The 25,180-nt window shown below is 29.2% G+C and overlaps 1 protein-coding gene across 1 annotated transcript in view; it reads left to right on the top strand.

The window, feature by feature from the left end:
• The window catches only part of LOC113365470 (SLIT and NTRK-like protein 6), a gene marked incomplete at its 3' end in the record, with an annotated part of 30,144 nt that extends 5,799 nt beyond the window's left edge, over positions 1 to 24,345 (top strand). The window contains exons 3-6 of the mRNA XM_026607024.1: positions 4,669 to 4,740; positions 8,242 to 8,313; positions 18,802 to 18,870; positions 24,208 to 24,345. Coding sequence (XP_026462809.1) covers positions 4,669 to 4,740; positions 8,242 to 8,313; positions 18,802 to 18,870; positions 24,208 to 24,345 — 351 coding nt within the window. The remainder of the gene's footprint in view (positions 1 to 4,668; positions 4,741 to 8,241; positions 8,314 to 18,801; positions 18,871 to 24,207) is intronic.
• Between the last annotated feature and the right edge of the window lie 835 nt (positions 24,346 to 25,180).

The following is a 25,180-nucleotide window of genomic DNA, read 5'->3' as shown; positions in this document are numbered from 1 at the left end:
CTTATATTTTATCTATGTAGTCTGACCATTTGATCGCCTATACAACCATGTGTTTTTTCTTGCTATTTTATTGATTTAAATTTTTACGGTCAAATAAGTATAACTTTCAACCTTGTGCAAGAATTTTGAGCTTGACTGGTAGTCAAATAGACATTAATATGATGAACTTGATGATGAACATTGTATTTAATGTTCGGATGCTTTTTTTCAGCTCTTTTTTCAGAAACGAAATTCGTGCAGCTATTATGATTATTCTAAAATTACTATCTGTTTAATATTAATTAAGAATAAGCTTGACAAGAGCCGGAAATAAAATGCATTAGTATTGATTACAGCTTGCTTAGGAATAAATAAATAAATAAATATTATATAAATAATATGATATAAATTTTATGTCCCTATCTCGTGGTGGCATACATTGCATTGCAGGATTTGCAGGACTCTCAAGCATTATTAGCATGCATTGTGGTTATCACAAATTGTAACAAAATATATTAACATTATCTGTTTTTAAAAATCCTGTCTGTTATTTGCATAATCAAAACAAAATATTATCGATAATAACGAAACCAGAAAGCGCAGATATAATACGCCTATTTAACAATGCGATCGCCGAGTAGCCGTGTCAAGGGCGCGACGTCTTGTATGATTGCTTATTAAATAATAATATTTTCAACATCTTACAATATTTTCTATGTTATCATGTGAAAATAGCGCTTTCTGGACATTGCTCCATGAAATTAAAAATATATTGTTTAGTATTAGAAATTTTTTAATAATAATAATATTAACATATCAATAAATTTAGGGTAACCATTGGGTTGCCTACTAATGAGCGACATTGTTACGGAAAAACTTACCACAACAGCTTGTGATACTGTTAAATGTTAATTGCTGTTCAAAAATAGGAAAATATATATATCATATATAATAATACATATGTATATTAAAATTAAACACTACATAACATGGATCACATCACATCGTACCATGATGCTGGAAATTTTTATTAGATTTTTTATTTAATCCATTATTAATATTTATGATTTTCCAAAATTAATTATTTTGGAATCTAGATTTTAAAAATTTAGCGTTCTTGGTTTTTGCAATTTCTAATATTACATATTTCACATTTTTCTATTTTTGAAAATTTTTGTTTCGAAGTTCAAAATTTTTTGAAATTGCCACTTTTAACATAGCGAATTAAATATTAACAATTTGAGTTCTAAAGTCAATAAATATTCCACAAATTTTGAATATATTTTTAATGATTTTTATTTATAAGAGACAAGAGCCTGAAATAATATTTATTATTATTGATTACGGCTTGCTTATGAATAAATAAATAAACTAGTGGTGTATGGCATCGTGCCTTACGGCAAATTGCTGGTACTTTCCGTACCTTAATGAAATATTCGAGTAACATTAAATATTTTCAAATACATTATTATAATTATTTGAAGTATTATATATAACTATTTTAGAACTTTAGCTAGAATTAGAATTAAAAACCGAATAATTTTTCCTTATTCAAAAAAAAAAATTAAATTAAAAAAAAATAAGAAAAAAATCTTTTCTCAAAAGCAATCCTTTCATCGACACAAGCAGAAAGTTTTTTGTATCATTCAAATCGGATGCTTAGTTCTTTCAAAAACTGCTATTTTTTGCACTTTGCACAAAAACAATGAGAAAATGCTCTAGGAAACGTTGATGATGTTAAAATAATCAGGAATGTCAATTGTCTTATATCTATGATACGAATAAACATACATATTTATTTTTTATTACAGATAAAAATTTTTTAAAGATAACTTATAGCTAATATTTAAACGCAGCTATATCAGTTTTTTTTATTTCAACAGAAATCAGAACTTAAAAATTTTATGATCTGTTGTGATGATACTTCTTTACTACGTGAATTTTGAAAACGCAAACCAACAGTTAGTCTGTTTGTATGTTTTCATTATTATGATTTCTCTAATAATGAAGATATATTTTTAATATATTGCAAGGTAAGGGTTATTTTCACTATACTTCCAACTGAAAACCAAGGCCACTTCTGCTTGACATCAGGCTATCCGAGGTGGAAATCGAATGTCATTCCTTAAAAGGAGATCTTTTACACAATCTATAGTGCCATTCAACGATTTTTAAATTTAACAGATTACTATTTGCACAAAATTATATGATTATTTATGTTTATAATATTTGACTCCTATGATGAATATAAATATAAATATTTTTTCACTTTTATTAAAATAATTATCAATATTCATTATATTGGTTACTGAATGGGACGAATAAAATCGTGAGCATTTTGTTTGTAAATTTTGATACGACTAAAATGTTTTGTAAAATAAGTGTTGGTGTTGTATAAGGTTCAAAGTGTGACTTGAATTCCTTTACTTTGGTGTGATAGCACCTACATCTAATTCAATCGAATGAAACTTATTAAATATTCATATCAGAATTACAATGTCAAGATTTGAACGATGACGACTTTTAGCTTTCACTTTTTTCTTAGAGCCCATAAAGATATGGAGTTGTATACATATCAATTATATCATAAGGCGCTAAACATGTTTGTTGAACAATTGAAATCGTGCATATATGCATATATATATATATATATATATATATATATATATATATATATTATGTTTTTATAACAATAAATTCCCAATAAAAACAAAAAGGTTTTTGAAGGTAGAATTTATTTGCGTCGGAACTAGTGCGTTTCTTTATCATGCTTTTTGCCAGTCATATTTAGAAACGTATATGACTATATTTTAAACTTGCAACTTGACTATAGTGATCATAATCTAATATCTTCAAAAATATTATATTCTGCATATTCTGTTAATGAAGATGTAAAAGTTCTAATTTTAACTAAATTATACTTTTTTCCTCATCCTACAGTTAAGTTGCATAAACTTTCCGATATGTCAATTTTGGATTTGATCAATAAGAATTGAGTATTAGCAACTTTCAAAACGTTTGTTAACAACAATATTTGAAAGTAGAGGGCAAAAGATGTGTAACCAGTCATAACCTTGATTCTTACCACGCTATTTGGAGATGAACGGCAATGTTTGAAAATCTATAACAAAAGTATTATTATTTATTTTTTGTTGTTAGTTTTTTTAGCTGTGAGCACTGTTGTTTAGTTTGAGACTTTAATATAATTTTTAAGTATACATTATTTAATTGTTTTATAATACGAATTGTTAATTTTAAGTGAGATACAACTTTTTTTTATAATCTCTATAAAAGCTCACACATGGGTGGGGTAAAAAAGACCATCTGAATCTTTATTCTGACAAAGTTAAATTAAGACATTAAGTTAAAAAAGCAATTTCACAAGAGGTAAATTGAATAAATGGTTATTCTAACTCTGTTGACGAATATTTCCGAAGAAAGAACGGTTATAAACAGTGTTATCTTGTAAAAAATGTACCCTTGAAATTTATATTTTGCATTGGTTGAATAATGTAGCTCTAGCTATTATTTCGTAAAATCTCTTCAAAATTAGAAATAATACATTAGACCTGTTTGCTCCCTGGCCGTTACTTCGCTTATGAGGTAAAAAGAACCAGGTGACAAATTTTTGAAAAAGCAGCCAAAAAACACATTTTTACGATGATGTATTTTAAAATTGGCTGGAAGTTTCATTGAACATAGTCAGATTTGTTTGATATGTATTATTTGTATTGTGAAGATTATATTGTGAAGTATTGTTTCACAATATAATCGCTCAAACTGAAATTGGACCTTTGTGCCCGCCTTACCCTATCTGTAATTGTATTATTTTTTTAATATATTTAATTTCAGTCAATGTTCGACAAGTGAATTTAAGTGTGCAGTAAAGATTTATTCTAAATAGTTTGAACATTATATTAAAATAACAAATATTTAAGGATATTATAAAAAACATGTTTTTAACCATTTTTTGCCTTTGTGCTTATATAAAATTCTGTTCATTTTTCTTCAAAATTAACTTGAAAAGTTAGCACTTGTTCATTCGTTTTCATCATTTGTGTGAATTTTCACGAGATTGAAAATAAATTATCGAATATATTAATGTAGAAGCCTGTTTCAATCCGCCTTTGGAATTTTTTATTCAGAATTTTTCTCATTCTGAACTTATTGTTGCGTGTAAGCATACGCGTTGTATATGTTTTTTATTTGATGACTAGTTGTAATTTAATTATCAAGTAATTGAAAATATTTACTTTAAACCTATATATTTTCGAGAACCCCGGGGCAAACGAAAAAATCTGGGACAAATAATGCTATAAACCCGGGACTTTCCCGGCCAAACCGGGACTTATGGTTCTTTACACTTTAAACTTAGTTTACTACTTTTTTGATTTTCGGTGTCAAACGACACAGCAAATATAAAATATAAAACTATAGAAGGAGGAAACTGAAAAATATGGCAGGAAAATATAAAATATGATCTAAAGCGATCAGCAGCCCATCATGAAGCGAAAAACTCTGATCATAGATAAGGAAATGACTCCGATAATCTGACAATAAGATTTTCAGAGATTGAAATAAAATTTGTACTAGTTATTTTGTAGTTTAATGTTCATAATTTAGAGTTATTGAAATTTATGTTTGTCATTTTATAGAAAACTAATTGTAAGTTTATATATTTTTTTACAGAAACTTGGGACACAATTCCTTGACAACTCTGGAAGAAGACGCATTTTCAGAATTGGACCATTTAGCTATTTTGTAAGTTCTCTGCAGTGGCGTACCTAGGGGGGGGCGGTGGGGGCGGTCCGCCCCGGGCGGCACTTATTTTGGGGCGGCATTTTTTAGTTTATTTTTACATAGTTGTAAAAAGCAACTTATTCATTTTATATTTATTAACTTCCGTAGGGTAAGTTATAGTAATGGACCGAAAATCAAAAATGAATTTTTTTACATTTCTTCACGTTTTGAAGGTTTCTGACCATTTTGGCATACCTCAGAAAAAATGGAAGAGTGTGTGTTTTGTGTGTCCGCATTTTTTCGTTCACGTTTTCGGGCGACCCGATCAACCGATTTGATGGTACAGAAAATAGAAATCGAGTTTTTGAGAGAATGAAACATCCGATTTAATTGATGCAAAAAACTTCAATTTGTAATGATGAGGAGAAATGGTGATTAGTTTTTGGCAAAGGCAGAGATACCAAGCAAAATGTGCAAAGAATATCTATTTTTGAGAAAACTAAGCATCCGATTTGAATGATTCAAAAAACTTTCTATGTGGATTTTAATTTGAATTCTACCTAAAGTTCAAATGCTCACTTATATACTTGAAATAAATAATTTTAACTTTGTAATTCAGTTTATATATTTCTTATAAATATTAGACAATGCCCTTTATTTCAAATTTGATTGATTGAGTTTTGTTTATTTACTTTTCTGTAAACATATATAAGTTACAGTATTTATAACTATAGATTTGAAAACATTTAATTTTCCTCGAATATATCATTACAGTACGGAAAGTTCCAGCAATTTGCCTTAACTTACAATGCCATACACCAGTAGTTAACTTCCCCAAGGAGAAGTTTATGTTTTCATCAAAAAATCCGAATCGCTAATTTTATGTTTTCTCGACGTTTCAAGCTATTCTGAATCGAATGAGCCCAAATTTGGCAAAAGTATGTGTGTGTATGTGAACAGATTTTTTGTCGTAAATCGTCGTTTTTTCAAAAACGGCTAGACCGATTTCAAAAATTTAAAAGCCACTCGATGTATCTCGATGAGGACTATTATTTGTCAGATTTGTGCGACGATCGGCCAAGCTGTTTCTTTATAAATCGCAGAAAAGTGAAAAATTTTTCGTCTACGTTTTAGCCTGCAATTCTGAATTGATTTTGAAAATTCAAAAACCGTTCGAAAGATATTAGTTGGGAATCGTGCTGATTAGTTTTTGGTAGAGATTGGCCGGGCCGTTTTCTTAATAAAGTTTTTAAAAAAAAATTTCGATTATTTTTATGATTATTTTTTTGACGGTAGATACCATAGTCTTCTAGATCATACTAAAATATTACAGTCCTACGACGACTGGTTTAGCTTAAAAAAATCGTCAAAGTTTGCAAAAAATAGTATGGTCTTTTTGACATTTGTCAAAATTAGACCTTTGATCGACGTTTTCTCAAAAACGCCTGAACCGATTTCAGAAATTTAAAAACCATTTGATGTATCTCGATGAGGCATATCGTTTCTCAGTTTTGTCGGTCGACGGTCGGCCGAGCCGTTTCTTTGTAATTTGGAAAGAAGTGTTAAACCTTTCGTCCACATTTATGCTCATACTACCGAACCGATTTTAAAAAATTAAAAACTGTTCGAAAGACATTAGTTGGGATTGATACTGATCAATTTTAGGTGAAAATCTACCGAACCGTTTTCTTGTAATTAACTGTTGAAAAAAAATTTAAGCCGATTTTTATGAAACTTTCTTTGGCGATGTATATCATTGCCTTATAAAACTTACTGAATTATTACGGCCTTACGACAAGTAGTTCAATTTTAAAAATTTATCAAAGTTAGAGAAAATGTTTTTTTGACGTTTGTTAAAAATCAAATTAGATTATTTAGTTGGTATAACATAACGATAGTGTACTTGGTCTTGAACATAGTAAACCATTAAAGTCCTACGGAAACTGGTTCAATTATAATTATTGATTAATTAAAATTATTGATATTTGAAAATTTGCTTTTAGAAAATACTCCGAGATAACGTGTTTGTTCGTTCGTTTGCAATGATGTGTAATAAATCCACTCGGAATACTTTTAATCACTCATAAATTAATTTATTTTTTATTGATTAAGTCGATCATTTACACATTTCGGGAAGTTCATGTAACTTGCCTAAAGGCAAAATACCAGTACCAACTAGTTTTCTTTCTTGAATTGTCATTTTTTTTTTGAAAATCAGGGCTGGCGGAAGGCGGGGTCTGCTAAGTCTGCAAAGCCTTGGGGCATTATATAAATATGTTGACGAGTGCATAAAAATATATCAGAAAAAATTACTCTGTGTAATATTGATTAAATAACTTAATAATTTTTTAACTTCCGTAGGGTAAGTTATATATAGTAATCGCAAAAATGTCGAAAGTGAAAATTTTTATATATCTTTACGTTTCAGAGGTTTCTGAATTTTGGCATATCTTAGAAAAAATGGATGTGTGTGTGTGTGTTTAGATACAAACTTTTGTCGATGATTGTAGTAACACGCATGAACCGATTTGAACAAAACATTCGATTCGTACTGATAAGACGTGCTAATTACTTTTTGGCAAAGGCAGGTCTAGCCGTTTCAAAGATACGGGGAAAAAAAGCCAAAAATTGTGATTTAGTTTTTGAGAGAACGAAGCGTCCGTTTTAAGTAATTCAAAAAACATTTTATTTGTATTGACTAAACAAAGAACTGTTTTTGGGATGACAGGTCTAGAGGTCTAGCGATTACGGAGAATCAAAAATAAAAAGTAAAAAATTGACATATTTGGCGGTCCAAAATGATCATTAGACATATCCACGTCAAATTATCTGATATTTTCTAGAGATTTTAATAATAAGAACAAATTTAATTTACATTTCTATGGGTTCCGTATCAATGTCTAGCCGTTTCGCTCCGATATTTCGTCTCCAAAACAGCTGCGCAGCGCGATTGATTTGAAAAAAAGTTACAAATTTTCAAAAAAATTCAAAATATAAAAAAAAAATTCAAAAAAGCCATTTTTTTCAAAATTTTCGAAATTCTCAGCAATATATTTTTTTCAGATTTCAAAAAATTTTTAATCTTTTTTAAAAATGTTATGTTTCGGTGCGAGAAGTGCCAGCAATTTGCCTTAAGGCACGATGCCATGCACCACTAGCTTATTTGTATTAATTTATGAAAACTACTATTTGGCTGACTTATAATTGAAAGGGCGGCAATCTGGAGACCGCCACGGGCGGCAAAAATTCTAGGTACGCCACTGGTTCTCTGTATATTATATATATATATATATATATATATATATATATATATATGTGTGTGTGTGTGTGTGTGTGTGTGTGTGTGTGTGTGTACACCGTCATAAAATAATCTAATTATAAAGGGATACTAGTGAAATTTATAAAATCTAACGAAATTTTATAGAAAATAGATTGAAAATTTAAATATTATAAATAACTTTTATACTATTGACATGGTTATTGAAATACTTACTTAAATACATATATTTTGTAATATTGCAGATTATTAAAAAGAAACAGAATAAGCTCTATTCACGATTTGGCCCTGGCAAATTTATCAGCACTCCGTGTATTGTAAGTATATGTTGTTGTTTTGGTTATAATTATTTTTTGCTTATTATTTTTGTTTTATATTATTGTATATTTCATATATTCATTGATTTGATATTGTGTTATAATCGTACGGACACTAGGGGAGCTAGGGGCTTGCTGTAACAGTTTTTTTTAAATTAATGTATCTTGAAATCCACTACTTATATATATTTCTACGAAATGAAGATGAATAGTTGCTGTAACTATTCTTCTACGGAATCAAGTAAAAATATATCCACAAATGTTATTTATTATTTCACAATTAATCAATTTCAAGAAAAAGTGGGGTGTTACAAGTTACCTCGTGTTTGGGACTAGTTGTAAAATCTACCGGAGCAAGTAGCAACGAATAAAGCGACAAATATGTTTTTGATAATTTATTCTCTACTTATTTTTAAGAAAATTGATTTGTTTCTTAAGTAATTCTTCTTATATATCAACGCAAACTATAATTAATACGAATAAAATCTAATGCTTCCTGTAATATACATGTTTTTTATGAATCAACATAAACTACAATTAATATCATAATACCAATGAAAGACATATTGTCTCATGTAACACAATTTACATGAGCTCACATCTTACAAACTATAGATTTCATTCAATCTTCTTCACTTGAATCTGTACGTAAATTTTGTAAGGTACAAATAGCTCCAAGGTTTTGTTTCAACTAACCCCAGGTGAGATTTTTTTATTTTAATCAAGATAGCTATTTATACAATTTAGCAATAAAAAAAATTGTTACACATTATCAAAGATTGATCAATTTGAAACGAGATAAGATAAATAAAATTTGAAATTAGTCGATAATAATAACGCAAACCGAAATTTTATGATAAGATAGATAGATAGACAATTTTATATTGTCTGTAAAAAAATGACGGACGTGCACAGTTCTGTTTTGACAGGACAGTAGTTATGGCAATATTATGCACCTAACGACAAGTCGTTTAATCCTAAAAATTCGTCAAAGTTTGCAAAAATTGGTGACGTTTTTTTGGCGTTTTATCAAAATTAGACTTTTCATCGACGTTTGCTCAAAAACGCCTGAATCGATTTTAAAAATTTAAAAGCCATTCGATGTATCTCTACGAGGACTATCGTTTGTCAGTTTTGTGCGACGATCGGCCGAGCCGTTTCTTTGTAATTAGCGAAATAAGTATAAGACCTTTCGTCCACGTTTTGGCTCACAATCCTGAATCATTTTTAAAAAATCAAAAATTGTTCGAAATATATTGGTTGGGAATCGAAGATGTGATAAGTCAATCAAGTCAATAACAAATGGCTGCAAAACTCCTCTAATTTTATAAAAAATGTTACCATTCATTTGAATCGTTAAATAATATCTGAAATTACGTACATGATATATGTAATCGTGCCAGTATTTTCTTATAGCAGATGCTTAATATTTAACAAAATTATTTATTAGATTAAAAAAAAATGTTTTGACGATTTTCATGAAATTTAACATGGCGATAAAGTTTATGCACTAAACTGTCCTACGAAAGTTGGTTGAATTATATAAATTAACTAAAACTTAGAAATAAGGCTACAATTTTAGGACATACAAACAGGAATGTGTCTGTGCACTGTAATTAATAAGGTTACAAATATTATAAATGTGTTTGGAAAATATCAATTGTAAATTGGTATTGAAAGCGAAAAAAAATCTAAATCCCAATTTCGATTCATTAAGTCAATTATTACACCTATCGGAAAGTTTTTGCAACTTGTCGTAAGGCAAAATGCCACTTTCAACTACTTATTCTATGTTTTAAATTTAATGATCGGATAATATTTCATATATATTAATATATTATTCATTTCCATAGATATTAATATATTGTATGTTTTATACAATATATTATATTACATGTTTTATACAGTGTATTAAATTACATTGCATGTATAATATTCTATTATAAAAGGTAGATGCGAATCAGAATCATATTTTATGGTTTGGTACAATCCCTTTAGTATGTAACACTAAATAATATCTGCACGTGCCTAAACTTTCAATAAACAAAACTATTAGCATGTCGCTAATAAAATGTTTCCGACCACTGAATTAGGGTAAGGTGATTACATAATCTTTGAATAATAGAAGAAAATTCGCTACAGAAGAAGAAGTTAATAATACATAATTATAAAAGCATTCGTTTGTGTTACTTCCGATGTTCCATTTAGATTAATTCGATAACCCTTAAGTCATTGACATCGGGCTTCACGTTAGGGCTTCACTTTCAGAAGGTTGTTATATTCGTTTCGAATTGTAAGTGATTTCATAAATTTATTTATTTAGAGTAATAAATAATAAGGCATCGTGCCTTAAGGCAAATTGCTGGAACTTTCCGTGCCAATTTTTCTTTTTAAATAACATTTTTGAAAAAAATTTACTCTGAAATAATTAGATTTTTGAGAAACTATAAATTTTTGACAAAAATTTACTTTTTTTTTTTAAAAAAAAAGACTTTTTGAGGAAAAATTTATTTTGAAATATTTTGGAAATTCTGAACTTTTGTTTAAAGCAATCGTACTGCTTTAACTGCATAGAGACGAAATATCGAAGCACGTAAGCGCCGCGTCGCCGTCTAACGGATGAACATTGGTACGGAACCCATAGGAATGTTAACGAAATTTATACTTATTGTTAAAATTTTTCTAAAATATCTGATAATTTGAACGTCTAATGATCATTTTTGACCGCCAAATGGCTTTTTTTACTTTTTTGACTAGATTTCCGAAACCGCTAGACCTGCCTTCATGAAAATTTGATCAGTTCTTCATCTTGTTAATACAAGTAAAATATTTTTTGAATTATTCAAATCGGACGCTCCGTTCTTTTAAACTTTTTGCCACATATCTTCGGAACGGCTAGACCTGCCTTCGCCAAAAACTAATCAGCACGTCTCCTTATCAATACGAATCGAATTTTTTTTGAATTATTCAAATCGCTTCATTCGTGTTCCCGAAATCGTCGACGAAAATTTGTATCAGCACCCTATGTTCAGTCAAATACCGAGCTAAATTATTGCAAAAATAGACTTTTATGCTATTTTTTCTAGAATTTGTCTTTTGTCCTTATTTACCTCGCTTCTGAGTTTGCCAGGGAAAAAATTCAATTTTTTTTATTTCAAAGGGCTTTCACGAAGCAATCGCTATATTATTTAATTGAACAACAAAATTACGAATCATAATCTTAATATATATTTCTAAACATAATTTACAAAAATCTATCAACTCTTACTACTGTTATAAATATTGCTTTTATAGGTATTTCTGTTTTATTGATCAATTAAAACAGATCAATTGTTACAAATGAGGTAAATATACCTTCTGCTTGAAATACATATGCCATGAGAATATTTTATACAAATATTACACTGCATACATCTTTCGTATGAAGCTTTGACAGTAAAATAATGTAGGGTAGGGCGGGGCACAAAGGCACAATTATATACCAAAATAATTATACCATAACAAATAACACATATCAAATAAACATCTATCTGACAATTCCCAGCTAACTCACTCATCTTTCTAGAAATGTTTTTTTTTGCAATTTTTCGAAAAATTGCAACTTGGTCGTTTTTAACCCATATGCGGGGTAAATGAGGACGGCCAGGGGGCAAAGAGGTCTAATGTTTTACTTTAATTTTAAAGGGTTCTACCAAAAGAATAGCTACATTATTCAACCAATTCAAAATACAAATTTAATGGGTAATTTTTATACAGAGATAACAATGCAATTAACCTTGATCTGGTATTTTGTAAGAAGTATTCATCAGTAGACTTAATTTACTTTTTTATTTGCTATTTTTTATTTTTTACACCTTTGTCAGGGTGAAGGTTTAGTTGGTGAAAGCTCACACCCCACCCGTGTGTAAGCTTTTAGAGGAGGTTATATAAAAAAACCTGTTGAATCTAACTTAAAATTTACAATATATCCTAAATATCGTACACCTAAAAATTATATTAAGATCTGGAAAACTAAGTAACAGTTCTCACAATCAAACCAAATAATGCAAGAAAATACTTTTACTAAAAAAATGAATAAAACTTATAATTATTATAGTAACTATAGTAACGAATAGTTTCTACAGAACAGTTGCTACTTAATAATTGCTTATTGTGAATCAAACCCCTTTATTCTTCGAGTCTTCAAACTCATTTATTAAACTCTTGAATATTTTTACTATTTTAGCTAGTTAGTATTCACCAAACTCAACTCATTATAATAATTTGATTTCTAATTATAATGGAAAGGAATGAATTTTAATAATTCACTCAAATGAAAAATGTGCTGTTTTATTAATCTACATCTATGTCTGCTAATTCACTAAAATAGGCTAATTCACAAAAATAACTAAACTTCAAATTACATTCAAGTGGAAGATATTTAATCTGTTTTTGATGTACATGGAACTTATCGCCGTATCAAACGCAACATTGTGCGCAAAAGGTTTTCATAGAAAATCTTTATCGTATGTACAGAATTAGATATTGGACATGCTATCGAAGTAATTTGTATATATATATAACTTAAACTTTGAATAAGGAACCCAATATGTAATGAAAACTAGTAGTGCATAGTGCTTTAAGGCAATTTACGGGAACTTACTACAATTTAAAACTTTCAAAAGTTTAAAATGTTTTGTACACATTGGAAAAAATAAATTTTGAAAATTTTGATTTTTTGAAAGGTATCGACTTATTTAAAAAAATCGGATTTTGGTTTATTTTGAAATTTTTAAAAAAATTGGATTTTTTTCCGAAGCAAATAGCTTTGAAAGCTCTTTTACAGATGAAATATCGAAGCAGCGTAATCGATAATTCAAAAAACATTTTACTTGTATTGACAAAATAAAGAACTGAAAAAATGAGTGGGAATGTAGGTCTAACGGTTTCGGAGATCCAATAAAAAAGTGCCATTTGGCGGTAAAAAAATGATTATTAGACATATGCCCATTAAATAATCAGATATTTTATAGAGATTATCAAGGACAAATTTTATTTTCATTTTAAAAGTTTCCAAAAAATTCAAAAAATATTTAAGAAAAAAACAAAATTTTCAGAAAAATTCAAAATTCTCCAGATTTTTTTTTCAATTTTTTAAGTTTTTAAATTTTTAAAATCACAATACGCACCACTCATTTTTTTGACGATTTTAATGAAATTTTGTATGACGATTTTAATAAAACTTTGTCCTGGTTTTGGTGAGTACATAATATATCAAAAGGTTGAAGGGGTACGACTAGTGGTAATTATAACACCACTCAATAAGCCCATAGGATAACACATAAATGATGTATTTATGTAATCATCCATATGTTTTGTAGGAAGCAACAACTTTAAAAAGATGTGTCAGAGTTTCATGACAATCGAACGATAAGTTTACAAGTTACAGAGGTTCAAGTGACGCTATTTTTGAGTTTTTCAAAACCATGAATTCAAAGCTAATTCGTGGGTTGATTTATCATTGATTTTTGATAGATAAAAATAGTCCAGTGTTATCTGGACTGTACCAAATTGAGGTAGTCAAAAAAGTCCACCGAAACGTTTTGGAAAACAGAAAAGTAAAATTACCAGAGATAGCTGACACCCTAAAGATATTAATTGTACGTGATGGACATATTGTTCACAAATATTTGAATAGGAAAAACCTCTGTGCTAAATGGGTGCCGCGCAAACTCACAATTGACCAAAAGAATAACGAGTTGATGATTCGTAAAAGTATTTGCAGCTGTTTAATCGAAATAAAACTGAGTTTTTGCATCTATATGTCATCATGGATATGACCTGGCATCATCACTACATTCCGGAGTCGAATAGACGGTCAGCTCAGTGGTCTAGACACGATGACGAGAAAAAATGCAACCAATCAGCTGGCAAGGTTATGGCGTCAGTTTTTTGGGATACGCAAGAAATGATATTCATCAACTATCTCGAAAAAGGCCAGACCATCAACAGTGACTATTGTATAACGTTATTGGAACATTTGTTGATCAAAATCGGAAAAACCGCCCCATTTGGAAAAGAAAACCGTGCTGCTCTATCAGGACAACACACCAATTCACAAATCCGTGAAAACTGTGGCCAAAAAACATGAATTAGGCTCCGAATTGCTTCCTCTCTCACTATATTCTCTAGATCTGTTCCCCAGTGATAATATCCTGTTCTTAGATCTCAAAAGGATGCTCGCTCTGAAGAAATATTTGCCAAATGATGATAGCCAAATCTTGTGGCTAAGTACAAATCGTACTACAAAAATGGTTTCGAGAAGTTCGAAGTTTGCTATAATTATAATTATAGCGAAATATAATTGGTATATCATATTCGAAGAAAACTATATTTAATAAAAAAAAGAATTTTATGTGAAAGAAAAATGTGTCTTTCTTAATTATCCTACGGACTTATTGAGTGAAGTGATATAACAATTAAAATTTGGAATAATGGACCGAATGGGTCGGTTTATACAAAAACCGACATTTCAGAAAACCGGTTTTCGAGTTTTAAATTTCCCAGAAAACCGGTTTTAACAGGTTTTCGAAATTTATATAAAAAATCAATTTTTGCTCGAATATTCTGTAATAACAAAAAAAATATCGGCAATTTAGTGTGATTTAAAGCAGTTTTAGACTGAATTTATTTAATGTTCAGTTTTATAAAAAGTAAACAAATTTATTTTAATTTTAATTAGTAGAACAAAGAAATAATGATGTGGATTAAATGACTTTGAAAATCATTATTTATGTATCATTTTCACATATCGATTATAAATATTTTTATGATAGTGAAATAAGAGTTTAAATAAATAAAAATAATACATTTTTAAATAAAAAACTTTTAACTTTTAATTAAATAAAAAAAATTAGATACATATTGATACATAATTGTTAATGTAAATTTTTTCAATGTAAATTTTCCGAAATAGAAAATACTCTCTTACTTGCAACCGAACTAAAGTGTGATATAATAATTCTGGAATTTTTTTCCTTTTATTTGTGGAAATTTGAGTAGAGCAATTCACTCCTTCAACAAGAAGTCGCATTGATCTAAATTAATATATCCATTGATATAATAATCCAAATTAATATATACATTAGACAAAATATAACAAAGAATCTTTCTGGGATAGAACAGACTGATATGATTTCAAGTTTTATCGAACCAATATGATTCCAAGTGTCAAAAAGCTTACTTCCATCTAGTATATTTGTCATTTTCCATTTCTACAATAAGAACCGTTTTTTTTTCGCTAAAACACCGGTTTTCGAATTTCATAATTTTCGTCAAAAAAACGGTTTTCAAAACCGATTTTTAAAAACCGACAAACCCTAGCAATGTATTAATTTGGCTCATGTTTGTTTTTTGTTCGATAATGTGTAATATTTGAACATGCTTGGCAAATTTGCACAAAATTTAATCATTTTCAATAGTTTTTCATATTGCGATGGCCACAGTAACTCGATATTGATTTCTTATTGATCTTAATCCATTAATTACACATGTAGGGAAGTTCAGGAAACTTTGCTTTAAGACAATACGGTACTTAATTTACAATTAGTTTAAAAATGAATACACTTGTTTTTAGACTATCTTCGTTAAATAATGTTAATTATTAAAACGTTTCGAGGCTATGGTTTTATATTATGTTATATTATAAAGAATAATTTTAATAAGTATATTTATACAAGATATGCGGTAACAAACATTGTAACAAAATATTTATCAACAATGTAATTGATATTATATGCATTTGTAAATTGATTCTAAATTGATTAGCAAGGAAATGCGATTACCTGTACCTCATAACTGACAGTAATTTTTTAGCTGTTAGGAAATTATCGACTATATACTACTCGATGGTTTTTCTGTGAAATAACGGTTCCTTATAATTATTTTATAGTTATATATACCCTCATAATACTTTTCCGTGTAAAATAATCAGGTTTTTTGGTTCAGATCTAGGTGAGCGATATGGGTTGCATACTTACGCTCTAATAATTATGAAAAATATATTCACTGTTAGGATACTTTTAAAAGGGAGCGAAAAGTGACCTAATTATCAATAATATATGATAGTATACTTATTTTGTAGAAATATTTGAATGTAGCACTTGAGACTGTCCTATTATAATTAACTAAGTTTGACAATTATAATAGTACATATTTATAATAGTCTATGTAATTATTTTGCGTATTAAATCATCCGATCATCATATAGGCAGATCAAATCGCGGTTTTAAGATAAAATAATAAAAAACTGGCCATTGATTCACTTCAGTATTCACCACAATGTCTATATAAATCAGGTATTGGAATGCTCTATCTCATTTTCCTTTATTTATGACCATGATTTTGTTTTGTACCTATAATAACATAAAGAACAAATCAGGTATAAGTGGCAGTTTGCCTTAAAGAAAAGTTGCATGTACTTCCCGATATGTGTAACCGACAAAATGAATAAATTTGATATTTGGCTCTTTATATGAAATATTTAAATGATTATTTCTAAATTAAAGTTTTTGCTTTTACTAAAAACTGATTAATGTGATTTTCAATTGATATGTTCTAAACAAACGTCGAGAAAACATAAAATCAGCAAATCGGATTTTTTGTGAAAATATTCTCCCTCGGGAATTAAAAAAAAAAACTTTTATTAACTTTCCGAAGGAGAAGTATATGTTCTCATCAAAAAATCCGATTCGCTAATTTTATGTTTTCTCGACGTTTCAAGCCATTCTGAATCGAATGAGACCAAATTTGAAAAAAGAATGTGTGTGTGTGTGAGTGAACATATTTTTAGCCGTAAATCGACGTTTTCTCAAAAACGGCTGGTCCGATTTCAATAATTTAAAGCCATTCGGTGTATCTCGATGAGGACTAGCGTTTGTGCGATGATTGGCCAAACCGTTTCTTTGTAAAGTGAAAAAAAAATTCGTCCACGTTTTAGCCCGCAATTCTGAATCGATTTGCGAAACCTTTCGAAAGATATTGGTTGGGAATCGACCTGATTAGTTTTTGGTAAAGATCGGCCGGGGCGTTTTCTTGTAATAAAGGGTTAAAAAAAATTCGACGATTTTTAAGATTTTTATTGACGGTAGATACCATAGTCTTATAGATCATACTAAAATATTACGGTCCTACGACAAGTAGTTTAATTTAAAAACTCGTCAAAGTTTGCAAAAATTAGTATTGTTTTTTTTTTCGCGTTTGTCAAAATTAGATCTTTCATCGATGTTTGCTCAAAAACGCCTTAACCGATTTCAAACATTTAAAAGCCAATCGATGTATTTTGATGTGGATTATATTTTCTCAGTTTTGTGCAGCGATCGGCCAAACCGTTTCTTTGGAAAATTCGGAAAAAGCGTTAAACTTTTCGTCCACATTTAAGCTCATACTACCGAATCGATTTTGAAAAATCAAAACTGTTCGAAAGATATTAGTTGGGAATGATACTGATTAGTTTTAAGTGAAAATCTACCGAGCCGTTTTCTTGTAATCAACTGTTTAAAAAAAATTAGGCCGATATTTATGGAACTTTTTATATCATGCGACATATATCATAGTCTTAAAGAACTTACTGAATTATTACGGCTTTACGACAAGTAGTTTAATTTTAAAAATTCATCAAAGTTTGAGAAAATTAGTAGTTTTTTTGACGTTGTTACAATTAAAATTAGACGATTTACTTGGTATAACGATAGAGTACTTAGTTTTAATGAACATACTAAACCATTAAAGTCCTACAATCCTACGGAAACTGGTACTACAATTATAAAAATTGTTGATTTTTGAAAGTTCGTTTTCAATTACGTGTAATAAATCCACTTGGAATCCTTTTATCACTCATAAATTAATTCATTTTTTATTGATTTAGTCGATTGATTACACATATCGGGAAATTAATGTAACTTGCCTCAAGGCAAAATACCAATACCAACTAGTTTCTAAAGTGATTTTTAAAGCTCGTTATAATAATCATGTTCCATTCATATTGCAAAAATATCTATACGCCTAATATAGAATTATATTAGGATAGAGCGGAGCTTTATGATGCGCGGGTAAAAAGGCCCACCGTCATTATATCAAAAACAAGTGAAGTGAGAATCTTAAATAATACTACTTTAAAGTATAGGAAAAATGATGTGTAATCAGTCATCATCTTAAATCGGGCAACATTGCAATAGGGAGATAATCGGCCACATTTCAAATTCTTAACGAAAGTATTTTTTTTTCGTTGTTAGTCTTTGTTTTGAGCTTAGTTTTTAGCTAAGGGCGCCCCCATAAAAATTTTAATGCGAAACCCCGCTAATCCATGCTACGTTCCTGTATAATATAAGCACCTTATAAAATTATATCTATAATTACAGCTAAAATATAAAATTATAGTACTACGATTAACAATGCTTGCAGTCATTTTACCTATTAAGTATAACCTAATCTATTTTATGTTGGTTTCAGAGAACTGGATGATAATCTTCTGAGGGAGTTTCCGAGGGCTTTATCGACCGTATCTCAATTGAAGGAATTGTAAGTAAATAATCTATTTTTCATGGTGATGTTTTATCAATGGCGACGTGCCTAATTGAATTTGAACGTCGTGCAGAAATAACATTCGACATCGAAAGCGTTCGCGGAGCCACTTAGGATAACTTAATTTACCATTACACATAATTAATAAATGATTATACTTGTGATTGAGAGTATTAAAAACAACTCTCTGAAACAAACATTCTACTTTTTACTTAATCTTGGACTCTACGCCGGTATGGAAAAAAAATAGATGATGACTTAACGCATTAAATTATCAGGATTTTTATCAAATTGCTAATTGCATTTTTTAAATAAATTCATGTTCAATTTTCGTATATTTTCTAAATGTAATTGCTAATTTTATGTTTTCTCGACGTTCTAAGCCATTCTGAATCAAATGAGACTAAATTTGAAAAAAGTGTGTGTTTTGTGAACAGATTTTTGACCTTTCGTCGACGTTTTCTCAAAAACAGCTGGCCCGGTTTCAAAAATTTAAAACCCATTTCATGTAACTCGATGATGACTATCGTTTGTGCGACGATCGGTCGAGCCGTTTTTTCGTAATTATCTGTTGAAAATTTTTTTCGATGGAACTTTTTCTGTTGATAGTCATCATGATCCAAGCCAAGTTAAGTCGTTTAATTTTAATGCATCAAAGTTTGAAAGAAAAGTCAAAATTTGTGTCAAAAGTCGTTTTTGTGATTTCACAAATTTAACCCTTTCGACTCGGATGCCGCCGCTCTGGCGGCAAATCGTGTCGTTGCGAAGTAAACTTACAACATGCGTTTTTTGTTATTCTTTTGAAATTAATTCCCTATTAAGATCATTTATTGATTAATTCATAATTATTTTCATAAAAAAATATGATAAAATTAATTGAATAGCTCATAAACACCATTATTTGTTAGATATAGATGTTACTAGAAATTTTATATATTATTTATATACTTTGTAATGTATTATACATATGCATATTATACATTCATACACACACACGTATATAATATACGTGCAATAGAAAAAATAACGGTATTATTGGGGTTGGCTTAATACGGGCACGTTAACCGTATCTTCTCTCTAAGAATATTGTCTTTTTAATTTTTTTTATTTAGTTTTTATTCAGAATATATTTGATATAAATTTTATAATTATTTTTAATAATCTGTGTAAAAAGGATTTTTTAAACAATATTATGGTTTTTATCACATTTCTTATTTTTTTTCAAATTCTCTGTTTTATTATCATTCTAACTATATTTAAAAACAATTATACCACATTTAAAATAAATCCGATACACAAAAAAAATCCGAGTTGTAAGATTTGTATAGCATTATAATATACCGCGCGTAGCGGACCGTCGAGCAGTCAGACTCCCGAGTGGAAAGTGTTAAAAGCCATTTTTTGGAATTAGCAGGAAAATAAGTCTAGTTGTGTAAAAAAATATTACCAATCATTAAGTAATATCATTTACGCACATGATATTTGTAATCGTGCAGTTAAAAATTTTATCTAAATAAAAATCTCAATTTTGGTTGATTAAGTCAATTGTTACGCATATCGGGAAGTTCATGCAACTTGCCTTAAGGCAAAATGCCACTTTCAACTAGTTTGTTTTGAGGGCATATAACATGTTTATATGGGGAATAAATTTATTATATTATAGAGAAAACAAGCATGAACTAAGTTTTCATTACTGTGAAATAAGAATCCCCTAAAATTAAGCAGCATTATAAAGCAGCAAATATTATCAAGTAATATTTAATTTTTTATTTTTTGCGTTAAAATAAAAATTTATTATAACTTTATTTTATGTATAGAAATGTATTACATTACGGAATGATTTTAAAAACTATTATTTTTTTCATGCGTTTCGACATATGATGGACACATCATCAGTGGATAGGAACATTTTGGAGAACAACCATGAAATACCTGCATTAATAACGATAGATATAAAGTACATTGACACTAGCAACGTAATACTAAAATTGTCAGTAATTGTGTATAAATTTGTATTTGTAGTTGAAATTAATTTTAACAAACTTTTGAAGAGGCAGATGTATTTGGCGTTCTCGCCAAAAACCCAAATTCTTCAAGTTCACAAAATTTTATACGTCATCCATACATTTGTCAGTTTGAACAAGGAAAACCACACAAAAAATTTACTCGATTAATTGACATAAAATAATACAAATTGAAAAATTAAAATAAAATAAAAACAAGATATTTTTAGTGAAACAGAATATCTCAATCAATAGCATTTTTTTACTATACAAGTTGAGTTGAAAAAAATTGAATAGTAGGTTATATATATATATATATATATATATATATTTATATATATATATATATATATATTTATATATATATATATATATATATATATATATAGCCAGAGTTTCGTAAGTGGAATACCAAAACATGCCCACTTACATTTCAATAAACTTCAATAAAGATTTTAAGCCATCAGAATGGAGCTCGGTTCATAAAATCGACTTCTTAACCTATCGAGGACCTATCTATCTTTTCTGTAGTCAATATCATTTGCATTCAATATTATGTAAGTGGCGCAAAAGCAAAGTTTATGATACGACTTTTATTAAAAAATAATTATAGGCATTTGGATCCTTGAGAAGAGCAAATAATATGTAAGTAACTGGCCCGAGGCCAAATGACCCATAATTATATGTCGTAAATGTTAAAATCCGTTGTTCATGCTGCAAAGAAGTAGCTTAATATTGCTTTATATAATAATAATAAGCACGCTGTTTGAAAGCAAGATCTTAGTATGAAAGTAACATTTTTTCCTTTCTTCTGTTTCCAGAATTTATTTCACATATAGTCTTGTCTTAGCTTTAAAATTCGTAAACATTTCTCTCTCAAGTTATTTTTTACTCAAATTGTTGACCATGTTAATACTTGTATGCATAGGGTACGGTTGTGCCACTTTTTGTTAATCTGCAGTATATTTGTTAATGTACCAGTTTGCTGGAAAAAGTAAATTAAATAGCAATTTGAACATTTGTCTATGTAAAAATCCTGAAAATTCTAATTGCTGATAAATAACTACTAATGTTCAACTTACAGCAAAATAACAAACAACGTGATCTGTCTGTCTACAATTAAGTTATTAAAAAGACTTTGAACATGAAAACTTACTTTTGACTCTTTAAAAGCAATGCGCTCTGTAGAATGACTGAAATCAATATGGAAACATGTTTGAAAAAACATACTTCGTCTTACTCCTTTTGGTCCATATCTTAAAATCAGTATAGTTAGTTGTTAGGACGACTGTCACTACCGTACCCAATCTCTCTTCTACCTTTGTATGTTCATAGCAAAGAATAGAGAGGCAACAATAAATATGTTATAATGGGTTTGGATATAGAATACGATTATTAATAATAACAATAATGATTGTCCAAAGACAGGTTTTTGAACTGGGTTGAAATTTAACTCATAGCAGGTAAATTTGAGTGGGCAATGGGCATTATAAGGAGTTATCAATTTCCATTTTACAATGTAGCTTTCGGAAAAGCATATTTTCAAATAATAAATAAAAATATTTAAACAAATAAATAGAAACAACTTATCATTCACCCAAAATCACTAGCAAACTTCTCAATTAATAACAGAGAACTATCGACGTAGATTAAAGAGAAAAGCGCCACTTGATTTAAGTCATCAATTTTCCTGATAAGGATTGAAATAACTTAGTTATTATTTGTAAGAAATTATTTATAAGTAAATAGTTAAGATTATATCATTATCATTAAAATATTGTTAATGTTAAAACGAATGGAAAAACAACTATTGAGTTGTTTTTCCAACATGTCAATATAGCATACAATGTCCCTTTACGGCTGACAATTGTAAATTTCCCAAATTTACTAAATGTCCTTAACTGGACAGTTGGTATTGGTATTTTGCTTTGAGGCAAGTTACATGAACTTTCCGATATGTGTAAATAATCGACTTAATCAATAAAAAATAAATTAATTTGAGTGATTAAAGTATGAAAACGAACGAACACGTTAACTCGGAATATTTTCTAAGAGCAAATTTTCAAAAATCAACAATTTTTATAATTGAATCAGTTTTCGTAGGACTTTAATGGTTTAGTATATTCATTAAGACCAAGTACTCTATCGTTATACCAAGTAAATAGTCTAATTTTAATTTGAACAAACGTCAAAAAAAACTACTCATTTTCTCAAACTTTGATGAATTTTTAAAATTAAACTACTTGTCGTAAGACCGTAATATTTCAGTGAGTTCTATAAGACTATGATCTATATCGCCAAAAAAAGTTCAATGAAAATTGGCTTACTTTTTTTTTCAACAATTAATTACAAGAAAACGGCTCGGTAGATTTTCACCTAAAACTAATCAGTATCATTCCCAACTAAAATCTTTCGAACGGTTTTTGAATTTTCATAATCGATTTAGAATTGCGGAATAAAACGTGGACGAAAATTTTTTCACATTTCTGCTATTTACAAAGAAACGGCTTGGCCGATCCACTAGATACATGGAATGGCTTTTAAATTTTTGAAATCGGTCTAGCCGTTTTTGAGAAAACGTCGATTTACGACAAAAAATCTGTTCACATACACACACACACACACTTTTCCAAATTTGGTCTCATTCGATTCAGAATGGCTTGAAACGTCGAGAAAACATAAAATTAGCGAATCGGATTTTTTGATGAAAACATAAACTTTTCCTTCCTTTAATAAAATAGAGAAAAAAAAACATTCATCTTTATTTCAATTGAAAATTGATATCACTGCTACATGAAACACTTGGTTTGAAGCGCGGGATCGAAAACAGGACACGATAAGTCGCACCGCGGTATACTTGCCATTACCATTATAATGATTATTATTGTTTTGGTACCTTTTCCGAAAGGAGTTTTATCGATTAGAAGCACTATTTTTTACATCATTTAGCAGTATTAATTTCCATGACTTATAATTAACATTTTAACAACCTATGATTATATGCTTATGTATTCTCCACTTGGACTTTCAATTTTCAAGTCGTCAATAATCTGCTTTCTTTTTCTTCCTCGTATTTTATGTTCTTCTATTTTCCAATCTATGACGTCATGTCCAGTTTGGTTTGCTTTTTGCAATCATATCCAGAGTACATGTCTTCCACAATTTATCGCTGTACTTCTACTTCTCCTGCACCACATCCGAAAACTGTCCGGATAGATTTCGATGACTTTTCGATGAATTTTTTTTAAATTCTTACCCCTGATCCTCCTTTATTACTGTTTAATTATAGTTTAAAAAATATATGAATTGAAATGTTTTCGTTCTGTTTCAGATCAATATCAGGAAACAGGATACAGAGAATGGACTCTGACAGTTTGCCCCGACAGCTCGTTCTGCTCGACATGAGATCGACGGCTCTGAGCGAAGTGGCGGACGACACATTCCGACACATGACCCGGCTGAGGAATATGTAAGTTATTTGTTTCTCAATTGACTTGCTATAGATTCTTGATTTACTAGTGAATCAGCTGTTGCCAACGTTATTAAATGTTTGTATAATTTACTTACGATAATTCAATTTGCCCAGTACAAAGTCTTGAGGCAGACTTCAAAACTAAACCTACCAAGGCCGGTCAAATTGACCGTTTCAAAATTCGCATTTAACTTAGACATTTTTAATCGTTAAGGGGCATAACTAGTGTGAAATTTTCACAAAATCGAATTTTCAATTTTTCCATATTTCGATAGGTTATACCTTTAAAAATAACATACCAAATTTTAAATCGATAATATAGTTTTGAGTCACAGCCATTTAAAGAGCATATATATATAGTACTAGCTGACCCGGCAAACGTTGTTTTGCTAAATAAGGTATATTCTAAACCATTTCTAGAGAATCAAAAATATTAATACTTTAAGTGCATAAGGATGTGTTGTTTGAATGCTGTATACAATTAGGTATTATAAAAACAATAAACCCCATTAGTTTGTCTATATTTTGTCAATACAATCAAACTGCAAGTTTTATACACTTTCTATAGAAAACATCGTATAATCCAATCCGAGTCTTTTTTGGTTTTTCGGCTTATTAATTACGTTTCAAGTTTTTCAGATTCTTTTTGGATTCTGGATTTTGTGTATAATTGCAAATAATACTACTGAGCTTATACAAAATTTCAAATTTTTGCGAGGAGAGATAAAAAATGAATTAAGTTACATTCGATGAATTAAAGTAAATTTAATAAAAAGTATATATGTAGAGCAGGGCGAGGCACAAAGGTCCAATTTGACTTTGAGCAAATATA

This window comes from Ctenocephalides felis, unplaced genomic scaffold (assembly GCF_003426905.1).
Source record: "Ctenocephalides felis isolate EL2017-DRISC unplaced genomic scaffold, ASM342690v1 CF-g0.4_SCAFFOLD_00468, whole genome shotgun sequence".
Lineage (NCBI taxonomy): Eukaryota > Metazoa > Arthropoda > Insecta > Siphonaptera > Pulicidae > Ctenocephalides > Ctenocephalides felis.
Note: the sequence above shows the minus strand (reverse complement) of the source record. Positions and strands in the feature narration are given on the sequence as shown.